The sequence below is a fragment of the Coregonus clupeaformis genome, chromosome 16 (genome assembly GCF_020615455.1).
Source record: "Coregonus clupeaformis isolate EN_2021a chromosome 16, ASM2061545v1, whole genome shotgun sequence".
Taxonomy (NCBI): Eukaryota; Metazoa; Chordata; class Actinopteri; order Salmoniformes; family Salmonidae; genus Coregonus; species Coregonus clupeaformis.
The window spans coordinates 40,765,619-40,782,246 of record NC_059207.1 but is presented as its reverse complement, the minus strand read 5'-3'; the positions used below and the strand labels follow the sequence as shown (position 1 = coordinate 40,782,246).

The following is a 16,628-nucleotide window of genomic DNA, read 5'->3' as shown; positions in this document are numbered from 1 at the left end:
GATATTGTGAGAGTTGCCTGATGAATCCAGAACCAAAAGAACACATGTACCAGAAGGTTTCAGCCAGATAAGAAGTTTAACTCTCTCTGGCCCTCTGACTTTAAACAAATCCACAGCCTCCATTTTGACACATCTTTAAGAATAAAGCTTGAATCTATAGCTGTGTTCGAATACCCATACTAACATACTGTATACTACATACTATTAGTTAATTTTAGTATACTGTAAACGAACGGTATCCTTTCAGTTGAGCGTACTAGTGCTTTTTTTTTTCTTTTTTTTTTCGCCTGTCTACCGGAAGTTGATGCTGTTGCTATGCAACCTCTTGCTAGACAAATTACTAGCTAGACATTTTACGACTTCGGGTGTGTTCGTAAAATTCAATCTGGAGTGTGTTCTGGTCGTTCGTAAATTCAGAGCGGTTGTCAGATTGTCCGTTCGTAAATTCTGAGCATTTCACTCTCGGAGCACACACTGCACGCTCTGGCGGAGGAGTAGGGTTGATCCGAGCGTTCTGACCTCACAACGGCAGTCAAGCACCCAAGCTAACTACTTCCAGACACAAATGTGAGAACACCACACTGACCATTTTACTCGCCCTAGCAGAGCTGGTTAGGCAGTTATGTTATCCAGAGCGTTGGTGACTGCAACTGTGCTGCTGGCAACAATTTAATTATGCTTTTTTGCCGACGTTTACTGACACCAGCCATATTCAAAGAGTGTTGAGCGCCCGTTCGTGAATTAATCAGTTATTCTGCGCTCTGGCACACCCAGATGAGAGTGCTCTGAAATCGGAGTAGATAGCCAGAGTGAATTAACAATGACCATTGAGAACACACAACGACTATACCACTAAGCTAAACAAAAAATGACATATAGTTAATATACTGGCAAGTTCGATGTATTAGTAGCCAAATAACGTTAGGTAGCTAGCTAACATAGCGGTACATGCTGCGGTTCGTAAGGATAGCGTAGCTAACAAATTGTCAGCCAACGTAACTTATTTGAAAAGTCATTACTTTATTACATTGCTCAACATTTTCTTAACATTTGTCATAATTAGTTAAAGCAATTAAATAGTATACGCTCTCGTCGGACTTTGGCTGCGTATTTCCTGCCATTTTCTTGAAATCTGAAAATGTTGTGAAGCCATGCCCATTTCCTGAAGAATTGCATTATGGGCCCTAAAAGCATGGAAATAGTGTCCACTGCTTGTATACTTCGTATTTTGGCGAAGTTAGTACGACATCCGGGAACATTTGGCATACTAACTATATCCATACTATGACCAATAAGCATACTACATACTCAATTTACGTCACAAATAGTAATGTTAGTGAGGTTAGTATGAGTATTCGAACACCGTTTATGTGTCTAAAGATAACAGCGTACAATGTGTTGCACTTGGGACGCAGCTGCACTCAGCTATTTTGGGAAACAACAGCCACGACCTTGGGTAAAGGAGCTTGCCAGTTTTGTAATTCAACTGGGCCTCTTGTTCAGACAGGACAGTGCAGGGTGAACTAGTCAAGCATAATTTTCTTGCATATTGTACTTTGGTGAAGTCTATTTCTTTGTAACACCTCTATGTAACACCTCTGTGTAACACCTCTATTTGTTCCATAAATTATACTGAACAAAAATATAAACGCAACAATTTCAAAGATTTTACTGAGTTACAGTTCATATAAGGAAATCAGTCAATTGAAATAAATTCATTAGGCTCTAATCTATGGCTGGGCAGGGGTGCAGCAATGGGTGGGTCTGGGAGTGCATAGGCCCACCCACTTGGCAGCCAGGCCCGCCCGTCTGGGGAGCCAGACCCAGCCAATTAAAATTAGTTTTTCTCCACAAAAGGGCTTTATTACAGACAGAAATACTCCTCAGCTTGAATTGCTAGGGGGTTGGCGCATGTTGGGGAAAATGTAGGGAAAATACCACATATTTCAGAAAAACAGTCGCTTTCAAACTAGGGATTTCATGGCTAATTAAGGTAAAACAGTAATGCTGCTCATAGATTATGCATATATGAACTACACATTGACACATCCAGCTCAAAGCGGGAGGTTTAAAAATACTTAGTAGTCACCAAAGTTCCGGAGCATGTCTTCAATACAATATTTGAAGATTATTGATATTTGTTTGTATTTCTGTCTGACTAGTAACAGCCTACTAAAGGGGATGGATAACAATCAATGATAAATCAACTGACAGGTCATCCTTAGAATATATCTCTCCCATTCACAAATCTGAATACCTCTGTCTATAAATGCTGATGTGAATAAGGGGACTTGTCACTCGCTGTACCCATGTCTTAGCTTTGACTATAGCGTGGGGACTTGAAGGGGGCATTCACCCATGGTAATTTCAGCCCCCCCACCCCTCTCATTCCTCCCTCTGGGTATAGCATATACACTATATATACAGAGGTATGTGGACACCCCTTCAAATTAGTGGATTCGGCTATTTCAGCCACACCCGTTGCTGACAGGTGTATAAAATTGAGCACACCGCCATGCAATCTCCATAGACAAACATTAGCAGTAGAATGGCCTTACTGAAGAGCTCAGTGACTTTCAACGTAGCACTGTCATAGGATGCCACCTTTCCAACAAGTAAATTAATCAAATTTCTGCTAGAGCTGCCCCGGTCAACTGTAAGTGCAACCACACACAAGTCTAATATCAATGCATAGTGCCAACTGTAAAGTTTGGTGGAGGAGTAATAATGGTCTGGGGCTGTTTTTCATGGTTCGGGTTATGCCCCTTAATTTCCAGTGAAGGGAAATCTTAATGCTACAGCATACAATGACATTCTAGACGATTCTGTGCAACAGTTTGGGGAAGGCCGTTTCCAGATTCAGCATGACAATGCCCCCGTGCACAAAGCGAGGTCCTTACAGAAATGGTTTGTCGAGATCGGTGTGGAAGAACTTGACTGGCCTGCAGAGAGCCTTGACCTCAACCCCATCGAACACCTTTGGGATGAATTGGAACGTCGACTGCGAGCCAGACCCAATCGCCCAACATCAGTGCCCGACCTCACTAATGCTCTTGTGGCTTAATGGAAGAAAGTCCCCGCAGCAATGTTCCAACATCTAGTGCAGGAGTACTCAAGTACTTTTTGAGAAGGTCCGGTCACAGAAATGTCCTAGGTGGCAAGGGTCCGGATGGATAATGTAATTTATCGGCGTAGTAACAAACCCCCACCTCGCAACATTTTACATTTGAGTCATTTAGCAGACGCTCTTATCCAGATATTTTTCATACTGGAGGCTGGTGGCAACCCATGCGACCCCAAACTGTTCACACCCCTCTTGTTGGCCGAGAGAAAATGTTGCAGTTTTAAAGCTAATTTCCAGCAATTCTACACATTTTGCATGGGGAAGAGATTTTTTTAGCTGTTTTAAAGCTAATTTCCTGCAATTATATGAATTTTCCCATGTCTTATGTGTGTTTATATAATACCAGGGGTCGAAGCCTCCACTCTTCCCAAAAGAGTGGAGGCTGATATAGCAGCAAAGGGGGGACCAACTCCATATTATTGTCCATGATTTTGGAATGAGATGTTCGACGAGCAGGTGTCCTCATACTTTTAGTCATGTAGTGTAACTCAATATACTGCAGACACAGAGGAGGCTGGTGGGAGGAGCTATAGGAGGACCGGCTCATTGTAATGGCTGGAATGGAATCAATGGAACGGTATTAAACATATGTAAACCACATGTGACTCCATTCCATTTATTCCATTCCAGCCTATACAATGAGCCTGTCTTCCTATAGCTCCTCCCACCAGCCTCCACTGTGCTGACAGCCACAGTTAGCGGTCCATCCCTGTGCCAGATGGATTGCTTGTGAATTCTAGAAGGAAACTTGACTCGGAACTGTGGATAGAATTATAACTGACAACAGGATCGGCCTTGTCCCACTGGAGGCCTCCGTTAAGAAGTGTCAACAGATTAAACATGCCAGTCCTGTTTAATGAGCTTACAATAATGCCCCCTAATAAACACAGTGGGGTGTCATCTTAACCTAGTGCCCTTCGCTGACATACTTCACACCATCATAGTAGTTTGCCTGTGATTGCTTTGCATCACTTGGTTTGACAAAGAAATGCTGCCTTTGTTCACATCAAATTATGATGTCAGGTGAGGTGAATGCATGCATGCAAATATGAGCATGCTGCTGGGGTCCAGTCACTCTCATTGTTGTTGGTCATACTAATGTACGTAAATACTGGCTGTGGCTAGGTATGCAAACCCAGAGTGTGGATCACAATCTATGCTGGTACATAGACTTTACATAGACAATATCCAACCTGTTCAGTATCCCATGTCAAAGTATATTGTTATAGTTTACAGTAAATAGTCAATGGCTTTTTATTTTGCTAATTTAGTAATTTTAATGACAGCCCTATGATTCAGCTAATTATGGCCCAGACTAAATATCATGCTAAGTTTTATTTTAACAAGGTGTGTTTTTTATTTTTTATTTATTTTATTTATTTAACCTTTATTTAACCAGGTAAACCAGTTGAGAACAAGTTCTCATTTACAACTGCGACCTGGCCAAGATAAAGCAAAGCAGTGCGATTAAAAACAACAACACAGAGTTACATATGGGGTAAAACAAAACATAATGTCAAAAATACAACAGAAAATATATATACAGTGTGTTCAAATGTAGCAAGTTATGGAGGTAAGGCAATAAATAGGCCATAGTGCAAAATAATTACAATTAGTATTAACACTGGAATAATAGATGAGCAAGAGATGATGTGCAAATAGAGATACTGGGGTGCAAATGAGCAAAATAAATAACAATATGGGGATGAGGTAGTTGGGTGGGCTAATTTCAGATGGGCTGTGTACAGGTGAAGTGATGGGTAAGGTGCTCTGACAACTGATGCTTAATGATGCGCTGGAATAAAAGCTTGTAGGCCTACACCTCTGGACCCTGAGTTGGAGAACCCTGAACTAGGGCCTACTGATCCTGGGAAAGGGAAATGCATCAACATGATTTTCTGCATCATATTCAGATTACTACAGTCCGAGTATTTGTTTGGCCGTGTTTGTCACTGGCTGCTAATATCAAATTCTTGGTAAATCCTTACTTTTGAGAGAACATTTCCGGACTACTTCTGTCCAATGAGAGTAGTCCACATACGGAACATGCAAGAAAGGGGCAGTATTGAGGCACTTTTGAAATAAAACAGATGCGCGTTACAGTGTGTTACCACTGAAGCTGAGACAGTAGACCAACGCAAGCCGAGGGCAGCGCAAGGATTGGACTGGGTGAATGCAGCCCTCAGCAGTGGCGATTGTGGCATTCTTTTCCACCATTTTTGGGGAGATAAGAGGACACCCAAAGTAACGTAAACATTAATCGAAGGAGAAAGGGTCATTTTTCGTTTCAATTAGCTCGTTCATCAGGCTAATAATTTATTATTTATAGCATCTGGCAGTTATCTGAATGCATATTTCACAGTTGGCACACTGTATTTCTTCTTCTGAAAGTGTTGACTTTTAAAGAGACGCAGGCGGCTGAGTAAACGAAGTACAACTGACATAAGGAGCCGATTGTCCACCATGGATAACGCTCACACAAAGAGTGTTGAAGAAGTTTACAGCGATTTTTCTGTCAACGAAAGCACGGGACTTGGTTTGGACCAGGTGAAACGTCAGAAGGAGAAATGGGGATCGAACGGTACGTGAACCTCTAGCTACACTTCTACTACCGGTACCGGTATTTAAGCTAACTATATTCCACTCACGAGGGAACGAAATCAGGGTTTCCCAAAGTCGGTCCTGCCCCCCCCCCGGGTACACGTTTTGGTTTTTGCCCTAGCACTACACAGCTGATTCAAATCATCAAAGCTTGGGAAAGACCGAGTTTGGGAAACCCTGGACTAGATAATGTACAGTAATTTATGTCCGTTGTTATGGTGCTTTCAAGACAACAGGGAACTCGGGGAAAAAATGAGGTCAAATCATGACGTCAGTGATCTTCAGGTCGGAAAGTTGGAACTCTAGAAAGAGTTGGATGACCATTCAAAACGAATTTTCCCAGATGGAGCTCGTTTTTCCCCCCGAGTTCCCAGTTGTCTTGAACGCACTGGTCTGAGATTTCCCAGTTCAGAGTCCTTTTGAACGCGGCATTAGCTAAACGTCAGCACTCACCCGGCTTGGTCATTGGTTGACGTCATCGTAGACTACCTTGTGGGTTTCAATCTTACGTTTTCAATTTTTTTTACTAAAGGAAGTAGTTACACTGGGGAATTGTTCAATTAGTTCATTTTCAAGGGTGTTTAAGACCGCTGACCTGTGCATTTGGGGCAGGATAGCCACCCGCAACAGGTCCATGTAGCTAGTTAACGACGCTAGCAGGCTAACTAACGTTAACTAAAACGAAAGCTAGTTCATAGGATCCTGTGGTCTGTTTTTCTAGATGGTTATTTACTAGTATTCTGCCAGCGCCACAAATGATGACGTCACGTACGTATGGTAATGAGGAAACCTTGTTCATAACTCATTCAAGGATATTGCATTTTAATCAATGGCCACTTTTATTGTGCCGAAAAGAAAAGGCAATAAGTAATTTATGAAAAAATATATATATATTGTAAACTTTTTTTTTAGACCAATAATGAAAAAAAGTATATGTTGACATTGGTATGTTGAGAATTGGGCTGTAGAGAACTTTTCTACCTGACTCAGCTAAAGTGTATTGGAAAATACTCAGTAGGGTCTTAACTAACCAAATATATGTAGTTTTGGAGGGGGACTGTCATACATATCCAGAAGCACTTTGTTCTCCAACCCATCCATAGCTGAGACGGGTAGAAAAGTTATATCTACAAGCCAATATGTACCCCATGTAAAGTCTATTACAGTGTATTGCGTTTGAGGGCTTGGAGGTGGTGGAGAACGAAGTGTTGCTGGATATGTATGACACAGTCCACCTCCAAAACTACACACATTTGGTTTGTAAAGACCCTACTGAGTATTTCCCACCCCAGTTTATATGAGACGGGTAGTAACGTTTTTTTCTCTACAACCCAATAAGTATCCCATATACAGTGTTTTGCATTGCAGTAAATGGAGTTGGTAGAGTAAGGAGTCACCAACACTCTGTATTAAACCTGTTGCCCAGCACAAGATACCAATTAAAGTTTCAGACTCTATTGAGTAATTCCAATAACGTGTATTTTTTTTCATGTAGCATACACAATTGCTTTCAACATCAAATACAATTTTATTTGTTATATGCGCAGAGTGTAGACTTTACTGTGAAATGCTTACAGTGGGGAAAAAAAGTATTTAGTCAGCCACCAATTGTGCAAGTTCTCCCACTTAAAAAGATGAGAGAGGCCTGTAATTTTCATCATAGGTACACGTCAACTATGACAGACAAATTGAGATTTTTTTTCTCTCCAGAAAATCACATTGTAGGATTTTTAATGAATTTATTTGCAAATTATGGTGGAAAATAAGTATTTGGTCACCTACAAACAAGCAAGATTACTGGCTCTCACAGACCTGTAACTTCTTCTTTAAGAGGCTCCTCTGTCCTCCACTCGTTACCTGTATTAATGGCACCTGTTTGAACTTGTTATCAGTATAAAAGACACCTGTCCACAACCTCAAACAGTCACACTCCAAACTCCACTATGGCCAAGACCAAAGAGCTGTCAAAGGACACCAGAAACAAAATTGTAGACCTGCACCAGGCTGGGAAGACTGAATCTGCAATAGGTAAGCAGCTTGGTTTGAAGAAATCAACTGTGGGAGCAATTATTAGGAAATGGAAGACATACAAGACCACTGATAATCTCCCTCGATCTGGGGCTCCACGCAAGATCTCACCCCCGTGGGGTCAAAATGATCACAAGAACGGTGAGCAAAAAATCCCAGAACCACACGGGGGGACCTAGTGAATGACCTGCAGAGAGCTGGGACCAAAGTAACAAAGCCTACCATCAGTAACACACTACGCCGCCAGGACTCAAATCCTGCAGTGCCAGACGTGTCCCCCTGCTTAAGCCAGTACATGTCCAGGCCCGTCTGAAGTTTGCTAGAGTGCATTTGGATGATCCAGAAGAGGATTGGGAGAATGTCAGATGAAACCAAAATATAACTTTTTGGTAAAAACTCAACTCGTTGTGTTTGGAGGACAAAGAATGCTGAGTTGCATCCAAAGAACACCATACCTACTGTGAAGCATGGGGGTGGAAACATCATGCTTTGGGGCTGTTTTTCTGCAAAGGGACCAGGACGACTGATCCGTGTAAAGGAAAGAATGAATGGGGCCATGTATCGTGAGATTTTGAGTGAAACCTCCTTCCATCAGCAAGGGCATTGAAGATGAAATGTGGCTGGGTCTTTCAGCATGACAATGATCCCAAACACACCGCCCGGGCAACGAAGGAGTGGCTTCGTAAGAAGCATTTCAAGGTCCTGGAGTGGCCTAGCCAGTCTCCAGATCTCAACCCCATAGAAAATGTCATGCAATAAAATGCAAATTAATTACTTAAAAATCATACAATGTGATTTTCTAGATTTTTGTTTTATATTCCGTCTCTCACAGTTGAAGTGTACCTATGATAAAAATTACAGACCTCTACATACTTTGTAAGTAGGAAAACCTGCAGAATCGGCAGTGTATCAAATACTTGTTCTCCCCACTGTACATGTAGGTAGGGGTAAAAGTGACTAAGCACTGAGGATAGATAATAAACAGAGTAGCAGCAGCCTATATGAAGAATGTGAAAGTGTGTGTGGCGTCAATATGTGTGTGTGTGTGTGTTGGAGTGTCAGTGTAGTATGTGTGGGTAGAGTCCAGTGAGTGTGCATAGAGCAAGAGTCAGTGCAAATTGTCCGGGTAGCCATTTGATTAACTGTTCAGCAGTCTTATGGCTTGGGGGTAGAAGCTGTTCAGGAGGCTTGGCGCTCCGGTATCGCTTGCTGTGCGGTAGCAGAGAGAACATTCTATGACTTGGGTGGCTGGAGTCTTTGACAATTTTGAGGACCTTCCTCTGACACTGCCTGGTATAGAGGTCCTGGATGGCAGGGAGCTCACCCCCAGTGATGTACGTATTATCCTCTGTAGCGCCTTGCGGTCGGATGCCATACAGTTGCCATACCAAGCGGTGATGCAGCCAGTCAAGATGCGCTCAGTGGTGCAGCTGTAGAACTTTTTGATCTGAGGGCCCATGACAAATCTTTTCAGTCTCCTGAGGTGAGAGCGACGTTGTCATGCCCTCTTCACGACTGTGTTGGTGTTTGGACCATGATAGGTCCTTAGTGACGTGAACACCGAGGAACTTGAACCTCTCAACCCGCTCCACCACAGCCCTATCGATGTGAATGGGGGCGTGCTCGGCCCCCCGTTTTCTGTAGTCCACATACCCATATTTGTGTAAACTTTCAAAAATAAAACTAGTTTTATTTTTACGGGCTCCTTTTTTTTTTTGCACTGATCTTAAACTTTTTTTGAACATGAGTGAAAAGAGCTTCTGGACATCAGAACAGTGATCACTAACCTCGATTTGGATGAGGATTTGTACTTCAATGAGTCGGCGGCGAAGGACATACTGCTCATCCCGGACCAGGCCCAAATCCCAGACACTCGTAAAAGGAAGAGGCAGCGTTATAGAGGCCGGCGTGCGGCATACCTGACGAGTCTACGTCGGCAAGTGGATAAACCGCTTCTACCCTCCGTTCTATTGGCAAACGTGCAATCACCGGAGAATAAACTGGACAAGCTCTGTTCGAGACTATCCTATCAACGTGATCCTGAAGAACTGTAACATCCTATGTTTCTCGGAGACGTGGTTGAACAAGGACATGGAAAATATAAAACTTCCTGACGGATTGACCCCAGGTGGTGAGGGTAGGCAGGTGGCTTAGTCCCTTCCTGTACTCCCTGGCCGTGCATGACCGACAACATGACGGTGGTAGGCCTGATCACCAACGATAATGAGACAGCCTATAGGGAGGAGGTCAGAGATATACACAAGATATATTGGGTGTCTGACAACATTCAAGGTGACCTCTGAAAACATGGGTTAAAAAAAGTTCCCTATAGTATGGTCACCACCATGAATTCAAACATTGATTGGGCAATATGCTTACCCTCTACGACTTTTGATACTGTTAATGACTCAGCTGAATTCAAGGCTGTGGTTTCATGCAGTGAATGCAATTCAATGAAATCCCTGTTTTTCAGGTTTCTGATGGCAAAGGTTTAGCTTTGCACAATCTAAACCAGCACATAGGGGGTTAGTGGGAGTCATATGGGTCGGTGGTAGTCAAAGCTGAGGTGGAGATCAACAAATTGCAATGCCATATCATGATTGATTGTCAGAATTTTAATAACCGTTACTAAACCATTTTCCCTAATGGTGTGTTCTCTTTTCCTTGATGCACTTTGGATTGGACCATCTCCAGAGCTACCTGCTGAAGAAGGTAACACTTGTTGAAAATAGTTTGTTGTAAAAATTAAACCTAATTCTGATATTTTGCCCAATTATTTGCAAAAGAGCTGATCTGATTGGTGAAAAGACCAATTAGTGAAAAAATATCAGGAATGGGCTGCATGTGTAAACGTAGCCTATGTGATGCATTCTCTTTTTCTTGATTTCATGTCATTTTACACCTCTTTCATTCCACAGGGAAGTCTCTATGGGAGCTTGTTGTTGAACAGTTTGAAGATTTACTTGTACGAATTCTTCTGCTGGCAGCTTGTATATCTTTTGTAAGTATATCACCTGGACTCTTTGTTTCTGAGATGGGGTTTAGGACACACTAAATTGTTTTCCCCCTTTTAATAGGCTAGTCCTTGATATCAATCAGCCAACATTTTACATTAGACAAATATAGATTGATGTGAGTATTAGAAGCATGTCACTCTGATAATTTAGTCACGGTATTCTTGGTGTCACTGTAAAGGTTTTAAATTAATAGAATTGTGAATGCATTTGATTAATTTGGTTTATTACGCAGATGTGACAATCCCGATGTGCTGTGTTAAGTTGTCTTATAAGCAAACCCCTAAATCATCTGATCATCTGCTTGCTGTCTGGAGGTGCTGAAAAAAGCTTGTGAGTAGGAGTGGGCTGTCTAATGGAAAGGGAACGTTTGTTTGGCCTAGTGGCATGAGAGGTGTGGACAGCAAGTGTTTGTATGCCTCTGCTGAGGTTACACTCTCAGATCAGGCTGCTAAACAGCTGAGAAGGCTAGCTACACGTCTGAGGAATGGTGACAACAGCAGTTGCTTGAATCGAGTTGCTATCACCATGTGTCTAACAAGACATTTGAGTCATCTTATACTCTTTCAGCGTAATCACTTCTATCAGGGTTCTTGCTGGTAGTTTGCCTTTCTCCTCGTGTTTGGACATTTAACGTTACATCGTTATTGGGAGTAAGAAGCCTATACACAAGCTAAATGTTTTGGTGGAAATTTAACTGACAGTATGCAGTGATCTAGCCTAAATTCCATAGTTCTACAGTATTATCAGTGTTCCTCTACATCTGTGTTTACTATTCATGTTCTTAGGTAGTGGACAGACGGATGTTTTTGCATTGGAAAATGTAGTGTCGGATACTAAGCACCTTGACTTGAGGAGATGGGGTCCTTTTGAGGCCAGTATGGAGGGTTCAAGAGCTGGAATCTATAATCCCTGGTGTGTGTGTGCGCGTGTGCGGTGTGTTAGTCTGCTAGAGGAGCTGGGATGTAGTGTACCCAGCCGTGCGATATGGAGGTGTCGGTGGCTGCTGTCTGACCAGGGGACAGGGCCCTACTGAAGACCAAATTTGGGCTCTGACCTTCAGTGGGAGGACACCCGCCAGACGAATACACCACACCCCATGCCCCTCACTCCCATACTTTTGGTCGGTGGTCAGTTATTAAGTCGGATCTGATTGTGGGAGTAATAGGCTAATAGACGGAAAGAAACGGGTGCAGCAGGGTGTTCATGATGCTGTCAGTGTTATGCAGCTTTGTCTCGTTGAAGTGAATTTGTGTGCGCTTATTCTCAGCAGTTAAGAGGGACATTATTCAAATGAGTCCCACTCCCAGAAGTGTTTTTATCTCCTGTTTGTGAGAGAGGAAGAGTGCTGAGTTGGAGAAGGGCTTTGTTACATGCACAATGTGTGGGTTGTGACTGATTACAGAAGCAGTGGTCCTCCTGGTAACTGGTTTAATGTTGTGTGTGTGGGGGGTTTGGTTTGAGGTGGTAAGATGGTTGTCTGTTGGTTTCAGCTGCTCATTTTGACATGCATACTGTGCATGATACTGAGGGCCATTGATTAATTTGGCCAAATGTACTGTTATGTGCTGTGCTGACACTGAAATTACAGATACAGCATTACAAATCCAGTCAATCTGTTCTAAGCTTTGTAGCCTTACTCTATTTTCTGAGTTTGATTGACAGTTTTGTAGTGCAAATGCAATTTATGTGCAAACTTGACCATAAACCTAAATTAAATCTGGCAGCATGATTTAATGAAATTCTGGTTCAATAATCACCTCCATCGTTGAAGAAAAGTTTCAAATTAAATCATGTTGCCAGACTAAAATTAGGTTAATGGTACATTTTGCACTTATTAGCTCAAAGCTTTTTAAAATGTTAGAAATGTGATGGCCACTGCTAAATTAATCAGTCATATCAGAATGCATAAACTCTACTACTATCATGTTTAAATACAGATGTTGTTGGGTCCATTGGCAAGCATGGATGGAGTTTGTCTGTTTTTACAGCTCTCACTAACAGCCATGCGTTCCCCATCATGACATTTAGTACAACCTTATTTCACAACATACTTCAATCATAGTCTTCTTAATATGATTATGATCATTTAAATGCGTAGTTGTAAGAGTAACCAGGGGGAATAATGTTGCTACGTACTCCTGTACTATGTCCTATGTGCAATAATGTATCATCTTTGTCTTGTTTACCTTTAGGTCTTGGCCTTGTTCGAGGATGGAGAAGAAACAATCACAGCCTTTGTGGAGCCTTTTGTAATCTTACTCATTCTTATAGCCAATGCCATAGTGGGTGTGTGGCAGGTGAGCAACTAACATTACATCATTTAGACATCTTTTACAGTATCTTCAATGTCAGTGTGGAGCTGCAATGTCAATGACAAAGTACCGTATTCAGAAACTATTGTTTTGGTGCAGGCTGTGGAAAGGAATACTTCTACAGCTTGTATGCTGCTAGCTAGTGACTATAGGCGAAACAGGCCACCATAAAGAGTTACAGGTAGGAGTATCCACAAGTCTCATACATTCTGCTTCTTGGTCATATGCCCGTTTGATGCTTTACTCTATTTAACATGCTTTTCAATGGAAAGTAGAAGTGGGTCATTGACTACATTTGAGACAGTTTAGATGAGACCAAAGAAAAGTGACAACCCCTCCTCTCGCCCAGCCTTGACATGTCTGTTGCTTTGTTGATGTTTACACACAGTGGTCTCTTAGACATTCTCTAATCCATATTTGCAGTCAGCCTGTAGCAGCACAACTAGGCTGTATGCTCCCTTAGGATGTATTATTTCTGTCTAAACTCATGCATATTTCTGGCCTGCATGAGTTTGTCCAGAAGAACTAGGCTACATTTCCTCAGCAGTCTGCCTTCAACATAGATGGCATGTTTGTGAGCAAATGGCCTTGAACATTTGAATCCAATCCATAAAGCATTTATGTGCAGCCAAAGAACGAGCATAAAATATTGGCAATCACTCTGTTTCAAACAACAAGTTGATAGTTGTTTTTTTTACTCAGTTTAGATGGCCAATTTATAGTGTCAGATAGAACTTCTGTCACGCTGGTTGACTTTGCTTACACTGCCAGGCAGCTCCTAGGAGGAATGTTCATTAAGCCAAGCTAGTGCGTGCAATGGAGAAGACTCCAACATTTACATTTGAGTCATTTAGCAGACGCTCTTATCCAGAGCGAATTACAGTTAGTGAGTGCATACATTATTCTTTTTATTCTTTCATACTGGCCCCCCGTGGGTAGCGAACCCACAACCCTGCCGTTGCAAACGCCATGTTCTACCAACTGAGCTACGTCCCTGCCGGCCATTCCCTCCCCTACCCTGGACGAAGCTGGGCCAATTGAGCGCCGCCCCATGGGTCTCCCGGTCGCGGCCGGCTACGACAGAGCCTGGATTCGAACCAGGATCTCTAGTGGCACAGCTAGCACTGCGATGCAGTGCCTTAGACCACTGCGCCACTCGGGAGTACTGAGTACCAAGCTCTGTCCCCGTAGCCCTAAATTACCATGCTCAACAGAAAATGATAGGCTCTTTATTAACTGATATCAATCAATCAAATGTAATTTATAAAGCCCTTTTTACATCAACTGTTTTCACAAAGTGCCATACAGATACCAAGCCTAAATCCCCAAAGAGCAAGCAATGCAGATGCAGAAGCACTTATATGTTGAAGCTGGTCAGGAAATGTGGACTTTAGGACCAAGCATTCTATTCCTCTAAGTTATTGAGTAAACACAAACATGACTTTCGCACAGTGTGTGAATTTTCTTATTTAGCTGCTGTTCTCATAAATGTGACTTTCCCTATGACACAGTGTTAACAACTTACACTTCTGTTTTCTTAAGCATAATCAGTACAGAAATGGACTATTTTCAGAATTGAAAATATGCAAAGGGAATCACCTGGTCATGCACTAGCTCTAAAAATATTTCCTGCTGTCTATGACTGTGGTTACATTTTGCCAGCCCCATCCATCAGAATTAATGAAACAAAACTGCATGGTTAGGCTGTTGAAGTGACAGATTGTGCCTTTTAAAAGAAGTCACATATCTGCAGTTTGTGGGATGGTGAAAAGTCAAATAGGCTTATTTGATTTTAAATCTATAATGTCATCAGATCATCTATTTCAGTATGTAATATGTAACCACACAGTCAACATTTCTAATCTACACAGGAACGCAATGCTGAGGATGCCATTGAAGCCCTTAAAGAGTACGAGCCTGAGATGGGCAAGGTCTACCGCCAGGACAGGAAGACTGTTCAGAGGATCAAGGCCAAAGAAATCGTGCCTGGAGACATTGTGGAGGTTGCTGGTAAGTTGGCCCTGTCTTTCTCAGTGCTGTAGGATGCATTAAACCTACACCATTTTTGATGATTCAGTAATTTGGCTTATGAATAACCATTGTTTAAGATTTAACCAAAACAGTTCTTAGTCTTTGTTAGGAAAAAAAGGACACCTCACTCAGGTATAGTGGCTTGCAAAAGTATTCACCCCCATGGCATTTTTCCTATTTTGTTGCCTTACAACCTGGAATTAAAATGGATTTTTTGGGGGGTTTGTATCATTTGATTTACACAACATGCCTACCACTTTGAAGATGCAAAATATTTTTTATTGTGAAACAAACAAGAAATAAGACTAAAAAACACAGAACTGGAGCGTGCATAACTATTCAAAGGCAATACTTTGTCGAGCCACCTTTTGCAGCAATTAAAGCTGCAAGTCTCTTGGGGTATGTCTCTATAAGCTTGGCACATCTAGCCACTGGGATTTTTGCCCATTCTTCAAGGCAAAACTGCTCCAGCTCCTTCAAGTTGGATGGGTTCTGCTGGTGTACAGCAATCTTTAAGTCATACCACAGATTCTCAATTGGATTGAGGTCTGGGCTTTGTCTAGGCCATTCCAAGACATTTACAGTGAGGGAAAAAAGTATTTGATCCCCTGCTGATTTTGTACGTTTGCCCACTGACAAAGAAATGATCACTCTATAATTATAATGGTATGTTTATTTGAACAGTGAGAGACAGAATAACAACAAAAAAATCCAGAAAAACGCATGTCAAAAATGTTATAAATTGATTTCCATTTTAATGAGGGAAATAAGTATTTGACCCCCTCTCAATCAGAAAGATTTCTGGCTCCCAGGTGTCTTTTATACAGGTAACGAGCTGAGATTAGGAGCACACTCTTAAAGGGAGTGCTCCTAATCTCAGCTTGTTACCTGTATAAAAGACACCTGTCCACAGAAGCAATCAATCAATCAGATTCCAAACTCTCCACCATGGCCAAGACCAAAGAGCTCTCCAAGGATGTCAGGGACAAGATTGTAGACCTACACAAGGCTGGAATGGGCTACAAGACCATCGCCAAGCAGCTTGGTGAGAAGGTGACAACAGTTGGTGCGATTATTCGCAAATGGAAGAAACACAAAATAACTGTCAATCTCCCTCGGCCTGGGGCTCCATGCAAGATCTCACCTCGTGGAGTTGCAATGATCATGAGAACGGTGAGGAATCAGCCCAGAACTACACGGGAGGATCTTGTCAATGATGTCAAGGCAGCTGGGACCATAGTCACCAAGAAAACAATTGGTAACACACTACGCCGTGAAGGACTGAAATCCTGCAGCGCCCGCAAGGTCCCCCTGCTCAAGAAAGCACATATACAGGGCCGTCTGAAGTCTGCCAATGAACATCTGAATGATTCAGAGGAGAACTGGGTGAAAGTGTTGTGGTCAGATGACCAAAATGGAGCTCTTTGGCATCAACTCAACTCGCCGTGTTTGGAGGAGGAGGAATGCTGCCTATGACCCCAAGAACACCATCCCCACCGTCAAACATGGAGGTGG

At 42.3% G+C, this 16,628-nt stretch overlaps 1 protein-coding gene across 3 annotated transcripts in view; it reads left to right on the top strand.

Annotated features, from left to right (window-relative positions):
• The first annotated feature begins 5,231 nt into the window (after positions 1–5,231).
• The window catches only part of LOC121584733 (sarcoplasmic/endoplasmic reticulum calcium ATPase 2-like), a 39,971-nt gene continuing 28,574 nt past the window's right edge, over positions 5,232–16,628 (top strand). For all 3 annotated transcript variants that reach the window (XR_006003756.2, XM_041900805.2, XM_041900804.2), the window contains exons 1-5: positions 5,232–5,705; positions 10,448–10,465; positions 10,672–10,754; positions 12,963–13,067; positions 14,954–15,092. Coding sequence is in view for 2 of the 3 variants with exons in the window: in XM_041900805.2 (XP_041756739.1) it covers positions 5,588–5,705; positions 10,448–10,465; positions 10,672–10,754; positions 12,963–13,067; positions 14,954–15,092 (463 nt within the window). In the remaining variant the exon portion in view is untranslated. The remainder of the gene's footprint in view (positions 5,706–10,447; positions 10,466–10,671; positions 10,755–12,962; positions 13,068–14,953; positions 15,093–16,628) is intronic.